The sequence below is a fragment of the Carica papaya genome, chromosome 1, assembly GCF_054855325.1.
Source record: "Carica papaya isolate Zhongbai chromosome 1, ASM5485532v1, whole genome shotgun sequence".
Lineage (NCBI taxonomy): Eukaryota > Viridiplantae > Streptophyta > Magnoliopsida > Brassicales > Caricaceae > Carica > Carica papaya.
This window is the reverse complement of record NC_142309.1, coordinates 26,284,029-26,305,389: the sequence shown is the minus strand read 5'-3', so window position 1 is coordinate 26,305,389 and position 21,361 is coordinate 26,284,029. Positions and strand designations below refer to the sequence as shown.

The window sequence follows — 21,361 nt, the reverse complement described above, 5'->3', positions numbered from 1 at the left end:
AAATTGGTTTCTTTTAACTCGACAATTTACACAATTTCACGTTAAATTTCGATTTTAATTATGCAGCACCAAATAATAGATGTAGGGAGAGCCATCCTAAACGATGACGTTTCACGTTGCCATACTACTATCCCCCACCCAAAAAAGCCGACACCGTTTTGAGAAGGCACTGTTCGAAATCCGTTCAGCCATGAACAAGGTGGTCCGAAAATTCTAAAATCTGATTTCTAACCCTTCGAATCGAAGTAAATACTAACAGGAAGCTGAGTCTCTAGTTTGTACGACGAAGTAGACAAAAATGAATTTGATTTCACTTTGGGACCTGCGAGTATCTAGCATTTCGGTTCCACCCGCCACAAGCAGCAGCTTCTGCAAGCCATCTAGTTCAGCATGTAAGTTTCATTTCCCATTTCCGAATTACGCTTCTCGTAGAACTCCAAGTAAGTCCAACGCGATCTTTGCCAAGAGGGGGAGGTCAGAATCTGCCGAGCTCCGTCTCAAACCAAACATAATTGAACAAGTACCAGTGGACGAAGAAGAGCAAGAAGAGGAGCAGGCTCTTTTTGATGAATTCGATGATGGTATTACATATCCTTCTTCTTTCTTGTTAGTTTTATTTTATTTTCTTTCTCTGTTTGGTCGTTTGGAAAATTAACTATCAGAAATTAAAAAGGAAAAGAAGGTAAATTCTGATAATTTGATGGACTCTAGTGCATTTCGGAGTTCGCTTTCACATAGTTCAACTGGTTCTTTTTCGATCAAAGCTTTAATGCCAAGAAGGATGTTTAAGGCTTTTAAATGGCAGTTTATTAATTGCGTAGAGATAGCAGTGGATGATGCTTCATACTTTGAAGATGAGTTTATCGAGAATGAGACTGACCTCTATGTAAGTTTCTTTTTTTCCCGAGGTTATGGTACTCTCTCTTAATTTTCTGGATCGAAGCAACAACTAATAAGACTTTTTTCTGCTTGTTCTGTGTTCTTGTTCTTCTCTTTTGGAGGTTGGGGATGGAGGTGGAGGAGGGGGGATTAAGCTGGGGGGAACTTGGTGGGATAAAGAAGCATTAGCAATAGCCGAAGATGTTTGCCAGTCCTTTGATGGTCAACTGAAGATATATGCCTTTAAGACACTGTCAAATTCCACAATTCAAGTGCGCATAGAGAGGCTCACTAACAAGTAAGCTTCTCTTGACTCTATTACCTGAGAAATGATTTGTGTCATTACACTGAATGAGCAGTGTAGATGGTATTTGAAACTTTGAAGGGGCATGTTACATGTAGAATAGTTACAGAATGAAAAGAGTTAGGTAGTTCGCTGCACAGTTAATGTAAGCATTGCAGAAAAAGAGTTCTCATTAGGAGTAACATCATACAGTTCTATCCTCTTCATTATATGGAGAACGCTCATATGAGACCAATTAAATGCTAGCGAGATCATATATGAATATCCAAAACTTTAGATGTTCACTTCTTTCACCGTGCACCAACAGTCACATGCTGGCCTGTAGCATCAGAACATTTGCATGTTGGTTTATATAACCGGTAAGAAACTTTTGTGGCCGTCATTCAGCAATCTTTTAAAATGTCTCCGCATTGAGCCAGTCATGTTCTGACTTATTCCCCGCCACTATTAAAATTAGTCATTTTGTTCTTCAGTGTATTGGGCTCTAAGCCATAACAAAATATCACAGATCTGGTTCCCCTAGTTTGGAAGACATTCAAGCTTTCTCTCTAGCATATAGAACCAGGCTGGATGAAGCTGAGTTTGCTAAAACTATACCTGACAATATATCTTTGGAGGTAAAGATTCTTTTTTCTTACTCTTTCCTATTTCTTTATTATTTTCACAGCGTTAGCGAGTTAGATTTTAGGATCTCAATTAAATTAACTACGTTTTACCCACTGCTTTGCTAACAGTTTCTTTTTATTTTGGGGGCGGGGAGGAGAGGGGTAGAGGCAGGGGAATGAGAATATTTGGTCCTCACAATAGAATATTAGCTTTAGACTTCATATTAAATAGAAATGGGTCAAACAGAAAAAAAAAAGGAAAAAAAAAAAAAGAAAAAGAGAAGCGTAGCTTGCTCATGATCAATTATCTATATCCCCTCCCTCCCCTTCATTTTCCTTCATCTAAAAGGACCTTAAAACTGAAGGCCTTTTCTCATATACAGTTTTTCCTTGCCTCTTGTGTGAAAAACATGTTATAGGTATCATCTCCTGGTGTTGAAAGAGTAGTCCTGGTTCCACAAGAGTTAGATCGATTCAAGGACCGGCCTGTGTATGTAAAATATGTAAACGAGATATCCACAACTGGTTTGTCCACAGAAAATGATGGCGTTTTCAGGCTTGTCTCTTTTGATATGGAAACAAAATGTTGTACCTGGGGGTTAGCAGATGTAAGGATAAATAGAGAAAAAGCTGGCAAAGGAAGACCTCTTAGCAAAAAGCAGAGGGAGTGGCGTTTGACTACCACCTTTGATTCCTTACGTTTGGTCCGGTTGTATTCTGATATATGAATGCTACAGGTTTTTAATTTTTCCCTTTTAATCTGTTAGACAAGTGTGTGCAGAAAATTCTGGAGCTAGTGACTAACAGCAAAGTAGCAGAGCCAAGACTTACAAGAAATCATTCAATATTCGAACACGTTGTAAAGTATTTCTGTTTACTGCATATGTGAGCACATTTCTTTTTACTTTTATATATAGTGGCCTTCATTGTGAAATTGATCTCAAAATGCATATGAGAAAAACTAACTTTTGTTACATGATCCGAAATCCTGAAAGTAGGTTGATTGAACTCATGGGTGTCTCCTCTTGGAATAAGGACATGGTAACCTCCCCGCCTGAAATATGAAATAAAGAAGAGATCTGAATGACTTAAATTTTTAATAATTGTTATCGGAAAATTTTTCAATTTTCTGGAGAAAACTAATCTCCCTAAAAATATGAAATACTGGTTAGAGGATTCCACTGTTATGGAGATTTGATCTAATTTTATTTGTTGTAATTAGTTTGGTATATTTTTATTTGTAACAGCAATATATACTTCACGGCGTGTCTTTGAGCCTTGTGATTTCTTTATGTTCGATTCAACGTACGAAAGCTTAAAACTCTCTTTTGCATGTAAGAGGGTGTGTTAACTATATATATAATAGATTATTTTTATTTTTATAATGTTAAAATTTTGAGATTATTGTTTCAATATATTAAGATAGTATCAGTGTTTTATCTGTTATGAAATTGCAAAATGAGATATAAATTTAAGGATATGACAAAAGATTTGATTATATTGATCATGTTAAATTAATGGAGATCCTAAAGAACCAAAAATACGTGTTTGATTGAATTTATACGAAGTAGATATCCAATTTTTAGAGGAGATGCTGTTGATGGTAATGCAAGTTTAAGTTAAAATTTGCAAAACAATATTCTCGTTGCGTCCATGGTTTGGTGATTTACTAATTTCTTTTTTATCTATAGTACTAATGTAATTTTATTTTATATATATGAATATGTTCAATATTGCCAATATATAGTCCAATTAATTTTTTTTTTTTTTTTTATAAATTGAAATTGAACCTTAACCGGTCAAAATGGTCTATTGTATTTCTTTAATCTCCCATGTTTGGTTAGGATCTAAAATGGAAGATGTTATGACTTATATTTTTTAGGTTAAAAAATGGTAACTATATGTTAGGACTCTTTCTATAGAAAGAATTTTGTGTAAGTGAATTATCTTATTCTGTCCTTGATTTTATAAGTTATGATGCAGCGAAGGAATTGTATGATGACCTTGTCCTACGATATACTCTCCTTGTATAGTATACGAGGGATGTTTTGGATGCTAACAAAGTTGATAATTCGATAGGTTGATTTGGGTTTGGATGGCTTTAGGGTTATTGGTTCTCTAATGCTAAATATATTCCCTTGTTAAATAAACGAACGTTGAGTTGATAGGTCTCTTATTCTAATTTATAAAAGAGTGCAGATACGATAATACCCATTAAATAAATTAAGAATTAAAACAATTGATATTTTTAGATTAGTAAATTACTACATACATATATTTTATTAATATAAGTGAATAAATAAAAATTAATTATAATATAATATAAAAAATGATAAGATGCATAATTTAAATCAAACTCAATATTTTACTTTGGATAAAGAATTTCTCCTTAAATAATACTCAAAAGAAAATTATCCAATTATTCCTTTTAAAATTGAGCCGGCTCTCTGCATTTATTCTTTTCAAATTTCTTCTACTTTCCTCAATACAATTTTGTGGCGTACGTGAAAAGTTGATATAATAAAAATATTTTAAAATAAATAAATAAGGGCGGCTTTTTTTGTCGCGACTTTTAATAGTGGTACATGTCCTTGGATTTATCAACTCTTTTCTGATTGGACCGTTTTCCTCACTCTCCTAACGTGCGCGTGACCATTGCATTAATTACCACACAAAAATATCGTTAAAACGAGGAAGATACCTCTCTCCTGCTTTGACTTTTTTTGTTGACCATTATCTTCTCTTTCTTATCAACTTTAGAAGACGCCAATCCAACTCAGATGTGACATGGCTGTCTTTCAAAATATTTAAACCAAACCTCTCTAAAACTCTCTGCTTTTCTTACTATATCTCTACTTTCATTAAAAGCAAATGTATACTAGTTTGGATAATAGGAATGAGATCTCAGAAATCACATCAGTAGCTTAGCTGTAAGTCCTTTGGCCTGTAGACTCCAGGTCTGCAACTATTTATATATATATATATATAACTTCATAAAATTTAGGCAATGAAGTAAATTCAGATCTTGGCTACTCGTAGATGTAATTAAAGTCCGAGTGGGTGTTAATTTTGTTTGCCTTTATGATAAAGCAAAAGCCAGGAATCACGTGTCTGCGGTTGTAACGGAATTTTTTGATAAAGATACGTATTTTGTATCTTTATCAGGAAAAAAGATACGTATATGGAGACGCCGCTACTTTGTTTTCTTGCATATAAAAATATAGATATAGGAAGGTAAGTGTGGGTGTTTTGGAAGTGGAGAGATTGAGAATGGGTAGGTTTTGGTTTGGTGGGTTGTTGACGGTAGTGGGGTTATGTTTAGTGATTAGTAAGGTGGTGGAAGGGTACCCATTGGAGGATTTGGTGGTGAGCTTGCCTGGGCAGCCGAAGGTTGAGTTCAGGCAATTTGCTGGGTATGTTGATGTGGATGTCAAAGCTGGAAGGAGCTTGTTTTATTACTTTACAGAGGCAGAAAACAATTCTCACAACAAGCCTCTCACTCTTTGGCTCAATGGAGGTTGCTTAATTTCTTCCTCATTCTCTGAGAGAGCTTTGTTTTTCACTATTCTACTTGTTCCTGTATTTGTGTTTCACTGTTCTACAGTTTTTTCTTCCCTTGTTCTTTTCTATTCTGATGCATCCCCAACCTCAATTCAACTGCACCCTCTTCACTTCAAATTAGGATTCTAAAAGTAGCATAATATTGAATGTGCAGGTCCTGGTTGCTCTTCAATTGGTGGAGGTGCCTTCACAGAGTTGGGTCCATTTTTCCCTACAGGTGATGGCCGAGGACTTAGAAGGAATTCTTTGTCCTGGAATAGAGGTATCAAACTCAGCAGCATGCTTCATTGTGGGGAAAATTCATTTGGGTGTCAAGGAATTTCTACTTAGATTCATGTCTGCTTTCTTACTGCTTTTCTTGTAGCATCAAATCTCCTCTTTGTTGAGTCACCTGCTGGAGTAGGATGGTCCTACTCAAATACAACTTCTGATTATAATTCTGGGGATGCCTCCACTGGTAACGTTCAACTTTCATCACCTATCTTGATTGACTTCATCCTAAGAATTTTATCTATGAACAAAACCACATCGATATTGATTAGCTTACAATGTCAGGCCCATTTTGCAGTTTAACTGATTTGAGCTAAATTTATTGCTTTTGACAGCTAGGGATATGTATATTTTCTTGTTGAATTGGTACAAGAAGTTCCCTGAGTTCAGATCCAGAGAACTGTTTCTTACAGGAGAAAGCTATGCAGGTCTGACTAAATAAATTTCATTTATGATTATGCATATGACTTTTGGGATTTTTTTTTTGTCTAGTGATTTGATGTAAAACGTTTTCAAATTAAGGAATTTGAAGGGTCATAGAAGATTGTATATACTGTTTTGGTGGATTTAGAAGCAAAAGGTTTGGTTTCTCTTGACAGGGGAAATCTAAAGTATGGAATAGTTCTCAATTGAGAAGATGATATTAACTTTTAAATCACTCTCTTTTGCCTTATTTCTTTTACAGTTCGTTTTACTGGCATTGGTTAAGAATCTCACGTAAATGCTGTTTTACAGGGCATTATATCCCACAATTGGCTGATGTTCTGCTGGACCATAATTTACATTCAACAGGTTTCAAGTTCAACATCAAAGGAGTTGCAGTAAGAAACCCCATAAACTGAATTTCCCTGTTTTTGGGTCTTCTGTTTGGTATCTTGTGGCTATTTATATAACTTGGTTAATTCCTTTCTATTGACTTCCTTTTGATTAGATTGGAAACCCACTTCTCAAACTTGATCTAGATGTTCCAGCAACATATGAATTCTTCTGGTCACACGGAATGATTTCTGATGAACTTGGCCTCAAAATTATGAATGAATGTGATTTTGATGATTATACTTTTTCAAGTCCCCACAATGTATCCCACTCATGCAGCGACTTAATCAAGGAGGCAAACCTTGTAGTTGGTGATTATGTCGACAATTATGATGTGATTCTGGATGTGTGTTATCCGTCTATAGTAGAGCAAGAGCTACGATTGCGGAAAATGGTATACTTTGTTACTCATTTTTCCTGGCATATGCTCTTTTGTTTCTACAACATATTCATTTCTGTAATATATGCAGGCAACTAAGATGAGCCTTGGAGTCGATGTGTGTTTAAGCTTCGAAAGACGCTTCTATTTCAATCTTCCCGAGGTTCAGGAGGCTCTCCATGCAAATCGGACTAAATTGCCTTACAGCTGGTCTATGTGCAGTGGGTAATGATCTTACAATGCCATGTTTGTTCTGTAATTTTTGTTCACTACAGTCTTGTTTGACATATAGTAGTGATTAACTGATCTTTTGGTGGACAGAGTTTTAAATTACAGTGACACTGATGGTAATCTCAACATGCTTCCTGTACTGAAACGAATTATCCAAAATGGTATCCCAGTTTGGGTGTTCAGGTAAAATCACATGTCTATGCAGTTGTTTTAAAAAGGAGCTGCTGTGAATTCTTGTCTTCTACTGAATATGGTTCATTGTTATTTTGCAATTGATGGCAGTGGTGACCAAGATTCAGTCGTACCTCTGCTGGGATCACGGACACTGGTCCGTGAGCTAGCGCATGATCTGAATTTGGAGATTACACTTCCATATGGAGCATGGTTTCACAAAGGACAGGTAATGGATGATGCAAGTGTTTATTGTTGTAAAGTTTTAAGTAATGGTTTGAGAGAAAAAGGTCTTGAAAAATTGCTGGTGATTCAGGTGGGAGGTTGGGCAACGGAGTATGGGAAATTATTGACATTTGCGACAGTAAGGGGTGCGGCACATATGGTGCCTTATGCACAGCCATCAAGAGCATTGCGTTTGTTCAGCTCGTTTGTGCGTGGCCGGAGACTGCCCAACACGACACACCCCTCAATCGAAGATTAACTGCTAAAAGCCAAGCATTTGTGTTATAACATTTAGACTAGTAAGAAGAGGAGAGTTTTCAGAAACAGTAGTTAAAAATCACAACACAAAATGGGATGCTGCTTATGTGTTCTCATGCTTAAATCTACCTGTTTGGTTGTTTTCTTAACAAAAAGAGCACTTAAATGAAATAAAGTTCTGAATTTATTCTTGAAAAGTTGACTAAATCTTTGTTATATATTTATATATTGTATGATATATTGGATGATATGTGTTTTTATAATTATATCAAAGAAACTAAAAATTGAAAGAGTTTTTATGAATTTTACATGTTAGCTTTTATATATTTGTTAAAAATTAACAGATATTTCTCTCATTTTTAACCCAATTAAAATCCAAGTCTGCATGTGCTAAAGTGGTCATACATACTTAGAACATAAAAGGAATTAGGAGATTATAAAATTTAATCTACATGGGGTTTTTTAGTAACATGTCTTGTATTTACATTCTTCGAGTTTCAATTTCAATCATGATCTCTCAATGGGTTCAAAATGTCTTGAAATTATATAATCTGAGTGATACCCAATAACTAGTTTGTTTAATACGCAAGAGAAATCAAATACTCATCAGAAATTCATATATTTATGAGTTATTTTTGAAGTTAATATATCTGGTTTACAGAGTTCAAGACTATAAGAAGCCGCAAGTACAGTAGAAGAACTTTTAATTAAGAAACCAAAATCATGAAGAAATCTGTGAAAAACGTGAGTTAGGAAGGTCAAGTATCCTATAAGTAGGCAATGCAAACATTTCAATCTTCATAATGATATAAAAATACAAGCAAAAACAATTTTATAAATTTAAAAACCAAATTACGAGGAAAAAAGTTTCAAAACTTAACTATGTTATTACGAATAGTTTATCAACTAAAATAATTACTTTTCACTATTATTATTGTTACCAATTGAGTTTATACTGTATAGTTGAGAATACTGCATGATTAGGAGTAGGAGGCGAGTAGGCAAGAAATGAGGAAATAGGTAATCGACGTGTTGATTCTTTACGAAATGCAACTCCGTAACGACGACATATACTCGATGGCACAATTCAATCATGTCTGAATCGTCCCCGGGTCAATGCTTCTCAGGTTTCGCTCCAGAGCATTACCCAACGACAACTCCTACTCCTTTCATCTCCTCGCCACTTGCTCTGCTTTTGCTGACACGAACCTGAATTCGCAGCCTGCTTTACCTCCGCAGAATCAGCTATATACTTTTCTCCATCAGACTTGCCTGCGACTATGCAAGACAAGCAAAACCCACAACTTGTTCGACGGAATACCTCAAAGACTCGCCCAACTTTCAAGAACATGCAAAGTAATCCATGTTCACTGCTTGAAATATGGGATCAGTTCAAGTGGGTTGCTAGGAAATGCTATCGTCGATCTATACGCCAAATGTGGCCATGTGGATTTTGCCGAGAAAGCCTTTGACATGCTTGACAAGAAGGATGTATTAGCCTGGAACTCGATTTTATCTATGCATTCAAAGCATGGAAACTGGGAAAAGGTTGTCAGGTGTTTTGGGGCATTGCGTGATTGCGGAGTGTTGCCAAATGAGTTCACGTTTGCCATTGCTTTGTCTGCTTGTGCGAGATTGATGGATATTGAGTTGGGCAAACAAGTCCATTGCAGTGTCATAAAGCTGGGGCTTGAACGGAGTTCTTTTTGTGAAGGTGCTCTTATTGATACTTACGCCAAGTGTCATCTTCTGGTAGATGCTCGCAAAGTGTTTGATGGGTCAGTGAGCCCAGACACGGTTTCCTGGACATCGATGATTGCGGGATATGTTAAAGTTGGTCTAGCCGGAAAAGCACTGAAACTGTTCAAGGAGATGCAGAATATTGGTCTTGTTCCGGACCAGGTCGCTTCTGTGATGATCATAAACACGTTTGTTGGTCTAGGAAGGTTGGATTACGCGTGTCAATTGTTTTCTCAGATTCCTAACCCAAATGTTGTAGCGTGGAATGTAATGATTTCAGGGCATGCACAGCAGGGTTATGAGATAGAAGCCATCAAGTTTTTCAAAAACATGAGAAGTACTGATATTAAATCTACTCGATCCACATTAGGGAGTGTCTTGAGTGCCGCTGCCAATTTAGCAGCCCTTGATTTTGGCCTGCTGGTTCACGCAGAGGCAATTAAACAAGGTTTGGCCTTTAACGTTTATGTGGGAAGTTCGTTGATCAATATGTATTCCAAATGTGGTCACCTAAAAGCTGCAAGGAAACTGTTTGATGTTTTACATGAAAAGAACGTTGTTTTGTGGAATGCAATGCTCGGAGGTCTTGCACAGAGTGGTTATGCGTATGAGGTCATGGACCTCTTTTCTGATATGACATGCTCTGGCGTTCAACCTGATGAATTTACCTATACTAGCATGCTGAGTGCATGTGCGTGTTTGGAAACTTTAGAAGTGGGTCTCCAGTTTCATACAGTTATTATCAAGAACAAATCTGTGTCAAATTTGTATATACAAAATGCGCTTATAGATATGTATGCTAAATCTGGGTTTCTTAAGGAAGCAAGACAACAATTTGAGCTCATGAGTAATCGAGATAACGTTTCCTGGAATTCAATAATTGTCGGATATGTGCAGCAAGAGGATGAAGTTGAGGCTTTTAACTTATTTCAACGAATGATCTTGTCTCGTATTTTGCCTGATGAAGCATGTTTGGCTAGTATATTAAGTGCATGTGCAAATGTTCAAGGTCTTGATAAGGGGAAACAGATTCATTCTCTCTCAGTCAAATCTGGTCTAGAAACAAGCCTTTATGCAGGGAGCTCCCTTGTTGACATGTATGTTAAGTGTGGAGCCATAGGGGATGCACATAAAGTTCTATCTTGCATGCCAAAGCACAGTGTGGTCTCTATTAATACTATGATAGCTGGTTATTCTCAAAACAATTTAGAGGAAGCAGTAGTTCTGTTTCAAGAGATGCAAGCAGAGGGTTTGAGACCTTCTGAAATTACTTTTGCAAGCCTCTTAGATGGATGTAATGGACCTGGCAAACTGAATTTAGGGAGGCAAATCCACTGCCTGACACTAAAGAGTGGCCTTTTGGGAGATGTTGATTTCTTGGGCATTTGTCTTATGAACATGTACATGGACTCCCATAAAAAGACAGAAGCATGTAGTCTCTTCTCAGAGTTTCCTAATCCTAAGAGTGTCGTATTATGGACAGCTATCATTTCAGGGCACACTCAAAATGATTGTAATGAGGAGGCCTTGCAGTTCTATAGAGAAATGCATCGTAACAGTGTATTCCCTGACCAAGCCACATTTGTTAGTGTGCTTAGAGCCTATGCGATCCTATCTTCTCTACGAGAAGGTAAAGTAATTCATGCTCTCATTTTCCACACTGGTTATGACCTGGATGAGTTAACAAGTAGTGCGCTTGTAGACATGTATGCTAAATGTGGGGACGTGAGAAGTTCTGTACAGGTATTCAAGGAAATAAGATGTAGAAACAGTGTCATCTCCTGGAACTCTATGATTGTTGGACTGGCTAAAAATGGTTATGCAGATGATGCCCTGAAAATCTTTGATGAAATGAGGCAAACCCATATTAGACTTGATGATGTCACATTCCTTGGTGTCCTCACTGCATGTAGTCATTCAGGGAAATTGACTGAAGGTCGCAAGATCTTTGACATGATGGTTAGTCACTATGGAATTCAACCCAGGGCAGATCATTGTGCCTGTATGGTTGATCTTCTTGGCCGATGGGGTCATCTTAAAGAAGCACAAGACTTCATTGATAAATTAAACTTTCTCCCAGATGCTATGATTTGGGCTGCAATGCTCGGTGCTTGCAGAATGCACGGAGATGATATTAGGGCCCGTCAAGCTGCTGATAAACTCATCAATTTGGAGCCCCAGAATTCATCACCCTACGTACTGCTTTCTAATATATATGCTGCATCAGGAAACTGGGACGGTGTCAACATTTTAAGGAAAGAAATGAGAGAAAGAGGAGTAAAAAAATTGCCTGGATGTAGCTGGATTGATGTGGGGCAAAAAACAAATTTGTTTGTTGCAGGAGATACATCTCATCCTGCTATAGATGAAATTGAAGCAGTCTTGAAGGATTTGACCGCAGATACGAAAGAAAAAGACTACGTTCCCGACGTCGATAGGTTCTTTTATGATGATAGATGAAACAAGGCATTCTTTGCTTTTTTATTATGTATGAAAACAGTTCTGCAGATAGGAAGAATAACTTTGCTAAGAAGTTGGAGATTTTTTTTTGTTTTCTCTAAAGGAGATATGAAATGAGGAATTTGCTGTTAGAAATTTATAGTAATACAGTATAATTTAAACAGTGGAATTCAATATGTACCTTTATTCCTTGTATGTTTGGATTTTCATATCCATGCCACTCGGGTTAGATTTAAAAATTATTTAGGAAAAATTTTATCATGCCTCTCGGATGGCTTATCTTATATATAATTAAAATATTATTAATTATAAAAATTTAGTTTAATTATTATTAAAATGTTATAATTAAATATATTATATATTGATGACCTTAAATATAAATCTCACAAATATATATTTCGAATATACATCTCGAAATTTTTTTATACATGACTCTCTTGTTTAGAATTTAAAATATATGTATATGATATCTAATTAATACTAATATTATGAATGAAAAGATGATATATATAATTTAATAAATATATATGAAAGATAAATTTTTTCGATTCTCAATTCACAATAATAAATAATTTTTTTTTATTTTTTATCATATAAATAATAATATCTATTTCAACTATAAAATATTATAATTTACGTTATATTCAGTCAAATATATTATATTTTTATTTAAGATTTAAATATTAATTATTTAATACATGTTTTAACTCGTTCTTTAATTTCATAATAATGTATTTTTATTTTCAGGTATAAAACAACAATCAAAGAATTGGATATAAAATTAATTTGAAAGTAAAATATTATTTTTATGCTAAATTTCTGTCACTTTTGTATATTCACATTTATGTTTAATATAATTTAAATTTAAATTTAAATTAATGTTGTATTACAATTTCAAATTAACTATAATGTGCAGAGGAATAACCTAAAATAAATTATAATTTAATAAAATAAATAAAATTTATAATTTTTTAAAACTTATAAATACATTTTACTTATTTTAAATATAAAGTAACAAATTTATAATTATATTTTTCTTCCATATATAATTCATAATTGGTACAGACGACTTTTACGCGACAGGTACGTTATTATAAAACCTACTCTTTTTATCAAAACATTATAGTCATGTGCCTAGTAACACCGTTAAAGATAAAACGTCAATCTCAGAGCAATCCAGAAGTCAGAGCCAATCATGTTCAGCCACGTAAGGACAAATTCAAGGCTATACTTGACTCTCCGTAATAATCCAACATTTCCTTTTCTGCACCAGAAAATCACCGACACAGACTTCCTCCTTTTTGTATTCAACATTTTCAGTTGAGAGATCGTCTTCGGACCAACCTGGCGGCCATCATAACCTTCCTCTGTTTCATCACTTTGCCTCTTGTGAGGGCAATCTCTCACTCGCCAACTCTATTTCTCTCTGTCCTTTCAACACCTTAGCTTCTTTGGCAAGTGTCTCCATAGCCAAAGCTTTTGTCTTTTGCAATACCCACTTGAAGAATCTGTAACATTTCTCTTCATTCCTTTGTTTCTTTTTTCACTTGAGCTTCAAGTGTTCGACTATTTTATTCTGTTGGGGGCTGAACTTATACCTTCTCATCGTTCATTCATGATGCTTTGTGGATTTTCTGTTGATGAATTCTCACTTAACATTTTCCATAGGTGAGAAAAATTGAGGTTCTTGTATACGGGTAAGATGAATCAGGGATCATCGGTCCATATCAGGCTTTTCTGTAAGGTGCTTTTAAATTTCATCAACAAAGGAATGAAGGGTCATTGTAAATTTTGGGTTCTTCAATCATTCAATGGGCTTTTCGCAATTGGCTCATCTTTGTCCTTCTTCTTAGCAGTAACATGTGCATATTTATTTATATTTCCGAGATTTCGCCCAGGCATCCATAACTATGATCTGATTTCTAATTCCAGTAGTTCAATTTCCAAGTGCAATGTCTTTAAAGGGAGGTGGATCCCTGATGAGACTTACCCTTTATACAATGCCTCAGAATGTCCTTTTCTGGAGCGTGGATTTAATTGCTTAGCTAATGGGAGAAGAGATAGAAGTTACACTAAATGGAAGTGGAAGCCCAAGAATTGTGATATTCCCAGGTTGAACGTGCCTGAAATTCTTGAAATGCTTCGCGGGAAACGGATTGTTTTTGTTGGGGATTCGTTGAGTAGAACACAATGGGAATCTATGATTTGTATACTTATGACGGGTGTGGAGGATAAAAGCCAGGTTTATGAAGTTAACGGGAATAGAATCACTAGGCAGATCAGGTTTCTGAGTGTGAGATTTAGTTCCTTCAATTTTAGCATTGACTTCTACCGCTCAGTTTTCTTGGTCCAGCCTGGTTCAGTACCAAAGTCTGCACCAAAGAGAGTTAAATCAACCCTTAAACTGGACAAGTTGGATTCTATCAGCACAGAATGGATTGATTCTGATATTCTGATATTTAATTCCGGCCATTGGTGGACACCCACTAAGCTTTTTGATATGTAAGTCATCACTTTCTAGAGCTTATACTTGTATGGTCGAGGAATTATGTTTTTGAATACTTTTGGTAATTTTTTCCAATTTCGTGTTGATCCGGTTCCATTTAAATACACTATGGGCAAGTTTGCGGGCGGGTTTGTCTTATATTTGTCAATTGATGTTGATAGGATGATTCCTCATTCCTATTAAACTATTCTTGGATTTGCAACAAGCTTGCAACATGTTGATTTTATTGAATGTATCAGTTGGTTCCATTAGGAGTGGAAAACAAAACTAGTGCAAATACATCTCATAATAATTGACATACCTTTTGGCCATGCATATACAGAATGCTGCTAACATGTTTCTTCCACACAGGAACTGCTACTTTCAGATAGGCAGCTCTTTGAAGCTTGGAATGCCAATCACATCGGCTTTCAGAGTTGCCTTACGCACATGGGCATCTTGGGTTGATGCTTCAATTAACATGAATAGAACAAGTGTATTCTTCCGAACTTTTGAAACTTCCCATTGGAGGTGAGTTTCATAATAAAGATCTTGTCTGTTCTGCTAGGGTTCTGAGTCTTTTGAATTCCAGGTCCATAAACTGAAATGGAAACCTTTTGATTTTTAACATCTTTTAAAATGGTCGTCTCATAAATAGTTGACTAAAGACTGTGTTCTTACCCATTTTTAGTGGGACTAGAGGAGGGTGAAGGATTTATGCATTTTAAGTTAATAGTGTCATTAAATGAAAACTTGACTGGTTAATATGTATGTATGTGACAGTGGTCCAAACCGAAATTCTTGCAAAGTGACTAGACGCCCATCATTGAGACCAAGAGGGAGGGAGCACAGTGTAATTTCAGATACAATACTCGATGTGGTAAAGAACATGAAAGCTGGCGTAAAAGTTTTGCATGTAACACCTATGGGAGCATTCCGAAGTGATGCTCATGTTGGCACTTGGAGTGACAAACCAAAGGTGCCTGATTGTAGCCACTGGTGCCTGCCAGGAGTCCCTGATATGTGGAATGAGATTCTCTTTTCCCATCTGCTATCAAATTATCGGCTACATCTTCCATCAGCATAACATGCTGTCTCTGCAGATTTGACATATATAGTACTAACAGATAACTGGGAATCAGAAGATTGTATTTTTCAACCCCATGATCACCAGGGAGCCACCAGGTGAAGCAATTCTATTCCTTGAAAATCCATAAACCAGAGTTTATAGTTTGTAATCCTAATTGATTGTCACCCTTCGCGACACGGGTAAAATTTGTATTATGTGAAAGAAAGCTCTGAGTAACTTGCTCGGGCTGGCCTTTGTAAAGCAATTAGAAGTGGAATAAAATGGTTTGAAGTTAATTTGTAGGTGGAACATTCTTTTTACTTTTGGCTGAAGAAAAAAGCAAAATGGGAAAGAAAAGGACAGATGAGAACCGCCTCTTTCCAACATAATTTTCTTGATTATTTTCACCGAAAAACAAAAAAGAAATTCTTCAATTCTTTGATCATTGAGAAAAGAAATCATTTCTAAGATTGTATGGCATGTGGCATACAGTAGAATTTTCGATCTTTCTTTGGAAAAATTTCAATATTATCTGCATAAGATATGAATCAAGATGAAAGTCTACAAGACATTTTAACATTATAGGTAAATGATCCATCGTTTGCTCCCCCAAAATGTTTCAAAGAAGGAAAATCTGAGAAGTGTTTTCCAATGCAACCAAACCAAACAATGCCAATCTCAAATCTTAGAATGAGATTCAAGTTTCCCTCCCCACCTCCTCTAAGTTTTTGAGTACAAATAGGAATCAAGACTCTCACCCCTTCATTCATCCAACAACAAACCAATAATCTCTCTGCCTTCCTACTGAAAAATCAATGGCTTCTCCTAATAACTTCAACTTCCCATTTTTCCCTCCACCACCACACCAACCTTCCCGGCCGCCGCCACCCCCGCCATCAAAGCCACCTCCGCCAGCCCCATCACCGGATAATCATACCACTGTCATAATCGTTGTGTTTGTTTCATTTGGTGGTGTTTTGCTCCTTGCATTTCTTGCTTTTGCTCTCTGTTGTTACATCAAGAAGAAGAAGAAACAGAAGAAGACAGTTCAAGAAACACATTTTTTATGTATTGATGAACACCTTAAAGTTAAGGAAGCCATTGTTGGTGGTCCTAAAGGACCGCAAGCTGTGGTAATATCTACCGAGGATGATGTCCATGTTGAAGAAGAAACTGAGAAAAATGCCAAGTTCGGTGAAGGTTTGCATGCAAAGAAGGCTGCAGATCCTACCATTATTGACTCTGCAGGAGCATCTACTTCAGATATTGAACATCAAAAGCTCGAACATAAGGCATGATTTGTAATCTACCTTATAATTGGAGCATACATGATGCTCTGCTAGTAAAGATTAATGAAATAAACAAGAGAAAAGCTATGTGAAAAAAACATATTGTGATTCAATTCATGCTTTGTAATTCTTGAATCGTAAATTTGTAATATAAGAACAAATTAAGCTCTAAATATGGAGGCACTTCCAAATACAGAGTTACTCCATACTTATGCAATACTGTAGAAGTAATTAGTATAACTTGTAAGTTATTGTTTGTATCACTCAAATAAGACAAAAGTTCAATGGCCAATTCTAATTTGCATGGAAAATCTATTAGTAGTATTATTATTATTTTTTTTTCTCCATCTTTCCCTCTTCACTTTCTTCCATATCCTCTCATTTTTTACGAATAATAATGGATAAAATGCAAAAAATAAAAATAAAAAAATAATAATAATACTACTAATAGATTTTCCATGCAAATTAGAATTGGTCATTGAACTTTTTTGAGGAGAAAAATATACAAGAATAAGAGATCTTAGTTAGTGCAAAGAGTTGTATGATAGAAATTTGACAATTGGGAGATGCTATCAACAATGACTTAAAATGCTAATGGGTGAGTTTAGGAGATTTAAATTAGAGTTGACGTCTTATTAAAATTAGAAAAATTTACTATTTTTAAGTTATTACGATAACTGAAACTCACAATTTGTTTGTTTGATATTCAAAATTCATTTAATTATTTGAAAATTTTTTTACAAAAAAAAGGTAGTGTAAAATAATTTCAATAATTAAGAAATTTTTTGAATTAACTTATATACGAAGGGCAAACAAACTTCGATGAACTCGAATCGTGCTGCCAATCTTATTTCCATTTTCACAAAAGTAATTTGAATACGACTCGATTTCAACATAAAAAACAGAGTTGGGTTGCGTTTGGATTTTGAAATCCAAAAATTTATCTGTATTAATATATATATTTAGTAATATATATTTTGTTAAATAATATAAATGAAGTTTAAATTAGAAAAAAAAAAGGGTGTAATTTGTTGCTTTCGATGGCTGTCAAATGAAAAATAAGAGAATCAGAGAAGTTAGATTGAATGAAAATAAAATAAGACAAAGAAGAAGAAAAAAAAAAAAAAAAAAAAATTGATGGCGTCTGGTGGAATCAGAAAATTCCAAACAGTGCAAAAAATATTTCTTCAACTGGGCGTTTGGTATGTGTTTAATTATTAATATCTAAACTACAAGTTAGGGAAATAAATTTTATAAAAAAAAAAAAAAAAATTGACACTGAAATTATTTTACTCATTTATTTTTGTAATTTCAACGCATCTTAAAAAAATAAAAAATTAGAATTACAAATATGATATACTTATAATATAATTAAGAACTCATTGAACACAAATATTTTAAAATTTTATTTAATACAAGACTACTATAAAAATGAGATTTTTGGTCTTTTTATAAATAAAAGAAGAGGTATAATCTGTTTTTATTATTATATTTTATTTTAATGTTACTCATTTCATAAATATATATTTTTCTTTCTGACAAATTATTTATTATTTTTAAGTATTTTTTAATTAATTTCAACTTTTACGAATAAATACAAAAAAATAAAATATTATATTAATGTGTGATTCAATTTATTATTAGAATTAACAAATCAATTATATATATATATTTTTTAAATAGTGATTATATTTTTTTTAATTAGTATAATGACAACAATATATCTAACTTTTTAGATATTAAAAAAAATTTCGATTCAAACTTGGATTTGGATTTTTACTGGAACCCGCTGTCATTCATCCCAAATTTTTTGTCAGACTGAGGCAGCACCAAACTTGAGTACAATGATTAGTCCTGAAATGAAATTGACAACACATGTAATGCTCTGATTTAATTTGATTAGTTTAATTACTGTAAATCTCAGACAATTAGCTTAATAATTAAAACATAATTAAATGTTTCCAAAGAATCAGCCCACCAACAAAAAACCCACAGAAACCACTGCCACCCCTTGTTTTCTTCATCCACAATTTCTAAAGTCACCATATTGCCCCTCTGACAAAATATGCTCAACTTACTCTAATTGTCTGGCATTTTCGTGAATTTGTGGAAAAGGGGGGGTCAAACTGTAGGTCCACCATCTATATGTACTACGGTTTAGAGCTCACGAGAACCTCGAGTTCATTCTACTGTGAATCCCCCCACTACCACCCACCACAGTCAGCAAACAATGCATGCCTCCTATTACTTGTCCAACGCCACATGTCCTTCCTGGACCCCATATCCCTCCACCCTCACCCCCCGCCGCTCGCCATCGTCATCCACCGTCAGATTCCGGAATTCACAGCTCTCGATCTCCGCAGTCGCTGCCTCACCACTGTCACTGAAACAACAGACAACCCACTCCATGCCGCCTGAGAAGATGGCAGTCTTCGAGTCACTCGAGGACTGGGCCACCCATCACGTGCTGCCGCTCCTCAAACCCGTCGAACAGTGCTGGCAACCCGCCTCGTTTTTGCCCGATCCGACACAAAACAAAGCCGATTTCCACGATCAGGTGCGCGCTCTTCGCGAACGCACGGCTCAGCTGCCCGACGACTACTTTGTGGTGTTGGTGGGGGATATGATTACGGAAGATGCTTTACCCACGTATCAGACCATAATAAACACACTGGACGGGGTTAGGGACGAGACTGGGGCGAGCCCTAGCCCCTGGGCAATGTGGACTCGGGCCTGGACCGCGGAAGAGAACCGCCACGGTGACTTGTTGAGGACGTATCTCTATCTATCGGGTCGGGTGGACATGCTGATGATAGAGAGGACAATTCAGTATCTGATTGGAGCTGGAATGGTGAGTTTTCGGGCAATTTTTTTGGGTTTATATTTATTTTTGGGATACTAAAGTGAATAAAATAAAATGAGATGGGATTGACAGGAGCCAGGAACAGAGAACAACCCGTATCTGGGTTTCGTTTATACGTCATTTCAAGAGCGAGCGACGTTTGTATCCCATGGCAACACGGCTCGGTTGGCAAAGGAAGGCGGGGATCCTGTGCTGGCGCGCATATGCGGGACCATCGCATCAGACGAGAAGCGACACGAGAACGCCTACGCTAAGATCGTAGAGAAGCTACTCGAAGTTGATCCGACGGGGGCGATGATGGCAATTGCAGACATGATGAGGAAGAAGATTACGATGCCAGCCCACCTGATGTACGACGGAAAGGAGCCGCGGCTGTTTGAGCACTTCTCGGCGGTGGCGCAAAGGCTGGGGGTATACACGGCGGATGATTACGCGGACATATTGGAGTTCCTGGTGGGACGGTGGGGATTGGAGAAGCTGGAGGGATTGACGGGGGAAGGGAGACGTGCTCGGGACTTCGTATGTGGGTTAGCGCCGAGGATCAGGAAGCTGCAGGAGCGAGCCGACGAGAGGGCTAAGAAGATGGAGCCACATTATGCCAAGTTCAGCTGGATCTTCAACAAGGAGGTTCTTTTGTGATTCAGTAACTTACAAATAAACAAACGACTCTCTGTGAAAAGTTTTAGTTTTTTTTTTTTCTTAATCACTAATCTGGTCTGTTTTGAGTAAGAAATATTTTAGGTTATTTTACAAATCTATCTGAATTAGCAGTTTACTTTTAATTTGATTTCTCAAAAAATATTAAACTAAACAAAACAAAACTGAAATTGAATTATGCACAATATACATACATACATACATATATGTAAGGTTCTAAGTCGGAGATTACCACATCATATTCACTGCCATCTCATAAACATACACAAGCACAAACATGCATGGTATGTAAGATTTTATTAATTGAATAAGTTTTAACTATTACACTCAACGTTCTAATAGTCATACCCAAGTTCCTCAATGCTCATGTTTTTTATTCAAATTTTGAAAAAAAAAAAAATTATGTTTTATGAATTTGACATCCAGTAATTAATTAATATTTTGATAGTTTGGTTGTTGTTATAAAAAAAAACATATAATTTAATAAATACTATCACTCAAAGATAGAATTTTTTTTTTTAAAACTTTCATTGCATCTTTTTTTTATGAAATTTTTTAAAAAATTTTATTTAAAATATGTAAATTTATATTAATATAAAAAAATTTATTTTTAATATAAACTAATATCACATTTAAAGTTATAAAATTATAAATAATATGCTATTATGTCGTTAGTGGTACGATATCAGAATTAATTTTCATAATATTAATATATTGATAGTAATCAGTATTTAATCTTCTATTAATATGATAATAATTAACTTTTATTATTAGAATTACTGATTTTTATATAATAATATCGGGAGATTATAATATATTATTATTTATAACTAAATATTTTGTTATTTATTTAAAATTATTTGAAATTTTAGTATATATTTTACACAATAACATGATATCCCTTTCACCATGTAGTTATCAAATTTAACAAAAAGAATGTAATAATTTACCCCCAAAAAAAAAAAATCTATACAAAGTAATTAAATCCTAAGAAATAGATAAAATGATAATATATTTTTTGAATTGTACGAGATACATATATATTGCATGACAACATTTCTTTCTAAGTTCTCGGATATAGATTCATATATGTAATATT

At 35.3% G+C, this 21,361-nt stretch overlaps 6 protein-coding genes across 10 annotated transcripts; all 6 read left to right on the top strand.

Annotated features, from left to right (window-relative positions):
• The first annotated feature begins 123 nt into the window (after positions 1–123).
• Positions 124–3,067, top strand: LOC110815262 (uncharacterized). 5 transcript variants are annotated; one of them, XM_022042959.2, is made up of 6 exons: positions 124–581; positions 822–886; positions 1,002–1,177; positions 1,692–1,800; positions 2,570–2,673; positions 2,784–3,067. In XM_022042959.2, the coding sequence occupies exons 1-6, from the start codon at positions 299–301 to the stop codon at positions 2,851–2,853; spliced, it is 807 nt and encodes a 268-aa protein (XP_021898651.1). In that variant the 5' UTR covers positions 124–298; the 3' UTR covers positions 2,854–3,067. The 5 variants fall into 5 exon arrangements, 3 of the variants coding, with proteins under 3 accessions (XP_021898651.1, XP_021898652.1, XP_021898649.1); XM_022042960.2 differs by having other exon boundaries at positions 126–581; positions 2,787–3,067; XR_015821843.1 differs by having other exon boundaries at positions 132–581; positions 2,208–2,673; positions 2,787–2,905.
• A 1,551-nt stretch (positions 3,068–4,618) lies between these two features.
• LOC110815260 (serine carboxypeptidase-like 42) lies at positions 4,619–7,896 on the top strand. Its single transcript, XM_022042956.2, has 10 exons — positions 4,619–5,305; positions 5,504–5,611; positions 5,714–5,806; positions 5,955–6,047; positions 6,355–6,440; positions 6,551–6,829; positions 6,906–7,039; positions 7,136–7,228; positions 7,328–7,445; positions 7,533–7,896. Exons 1-10 carry the CDS (start codon positions 5,059–5,061, stop codon positions 7,698–7,700), a joined length of 1,419 nt encoding a protein of 472 aa, XP_021898648.2. The 5' UTR covers positions 4,619–5,058; the 3' UTR covers positions 7,701–7,896.
• A 547-nt stretch (positions 7,897–8,443) lies between these two features.
• On the top strand, positions 8,444–12,068 carry LOC110815158 (Pentatricopeptide repeat (PPR) superfamily protein). Its single transcript, XM_088223473.1, has one exon. The coding sequence runs from the start codon at positions 8,816–8,818 to the stop codon at positions 11,897–11,899; it is 3,084 nt and encodes a 1,027-aa protein (XP_088079599.1). The 5' UTR covers positions 8,444–8,815; the 3' UTR covers positions 11,900–12,068.
• A 1,086-nt stretch (positions 12,069–13,154) lies between these two features.
• LOC110815267 (protein trichome berefringence-like 7) lies at positions 13,155–15,755 on the top strand. The gene is made up of 3 exons (XM_022042968.2): positions 13,155–14,401; positions 14,757–14,915; positions 15,168–15,755. Exons 1-3 carry the CDS (start codon positions 13,602–13,604, stop codon positions 15,469–15,471), a joined length of 1,263 nt encoding a protein of 420 aa, XP_021898660.1. The 5' UTR covers positions 13,155–13,601; the 3' UTR covers positions 15,472–15,755.
• A 187-nt stretch (positions 15,756–15,942) lies between these two features.
• Positions 15,943–17,034, top strand: LOC110815159 (uncharacterized). The gene has a single exon (XM_022042822.2). The coding sequence runs from the start codon at positions 16,269–16,271 to the stop codon at positions 16,749–16,751; it is 483 nt and encodes a 160-aa protein (XP_021898514.1). The 5' UTR covers positions 15,943–16,268; the 3' UTR covers positions 16,752–17,034.
• Positions 17,035–18,906: 1,872 nt separating this feature from the next.
• On the top strand, positions 18,907–20,387 carry FTM1 (Plant stearoyl-acyl-carrier-protein desaturase family protein). The gene is made up of 2 exons (XM_022042916.2): positions 18,907–19,593; positions 19,678–20,387. The coding sequence occupies exons 1-2, from the start codon at positions 18,973–18,975 to the stop codon at positions 20,242–20,244; spliced, it is 1,188 nt and encodes a 395-aa protein (XP_021898608.2). The 5' UTR covers positions 18,907–18,972; the 3' UTR covers positions 20,245–20,387.
• Positions 20,388–21,361: the final 974 nt, after the last annotated feature.

Excerpts from the sequence above, each read along its gene's own strand:
- LOC110815262 (XM_022042957.2), top strand. The coding sequence starts at position 299 with ATGAATTTGATTTCACTTTGGGACCTGCGAGTATCTAGCATTTCGGTT. Across the intron at positions 582-821 it reads TTTTGATGAATTCGATGATG|AGATAGCAGTGGATGATGCT; the intron begins GTATTACATATC and ends TTAATTGCGTAG. Across the intron at positions 1,178-1,691 it reads ATAGAGAGGCTCACTAACAA|ATCTGGTTCCCCTAGTTTGG; the intron begins GTAAGCTTCTCT and ends AAAATATCACAG.
- LOC110815260 (XM_022042956.2), top strand. The coding sequence starts at position 5,059 with ATGGGTAGGTTTTGGTTTGGTGGGTTGTTGACGGTAGTGGGGTTATGT. Across the intron at positions 5,306-5,503 it reads CACTCTTTGGCTCAATGGAG|GTCCTGGTTGCTCTTCAATT; the intron begins GTTGCTTAATTT and ends TTGAATGTGCAG. Across the intron at positions 5,612-5,713 it reads TTCTTTGTCCTGGAATAGAG|CATCAAATCTCCTCTTTGTT; the intron begins GTATCAAACTCA and ends CTTTTCTTGTAG.
- LOC110815158 (XM_088223473.1), top strand. The coding sequence starts at position 8,816 with ATGCTTCTCAGGTTTCGCTCCAGAGCATTACCCAACGACAACTCCTAC.
- LOC110815267 (XM_022042968.2), top strand. The coding sequence starts at position 13,602 with ATGAATCAGGGATCATCGGTCCATATCAGGCTTTTCTGTAAGGTGCTT. Across the intron at positions 14,402-14,756 it reads CCCACTAAGCTTTTTGATAT|GAACTGCTACTTTCAGATAG; the intron begins GTAAGTCATCAC and ends TCTTCCACACAG. Across the intron at positions 14,916-15,167 it reads TTTGAAACTTCCCATTGGAG|TGGTCCAAACCGAAATTCTT; the intron begins GTGAGTTTCATA and ends TGTATGTGACAG.
- LOC110815159 (XM_022042822.2), top strand. The coding sequence starts at position 16,269 with ATGGCTTCTCCTAATAACTTCAACTTCCCATTTTTCCCTCCACCACCA.
- FTM1 (XM_022042916.2), top strand. The coding sequence starts at position 18,973 with ATGCATGCCTCCTATTACTTGTCCAACGCCACATGTCCTTCCTGGACC. Across the intron at positions 19,594-19,677 it reads ATCTGATTGGAGCTGGAATG|GAGCCAGGAACAGAGAACAA; the intron begins GTGAGTTTTCGG and ends TGGGATTGACAG.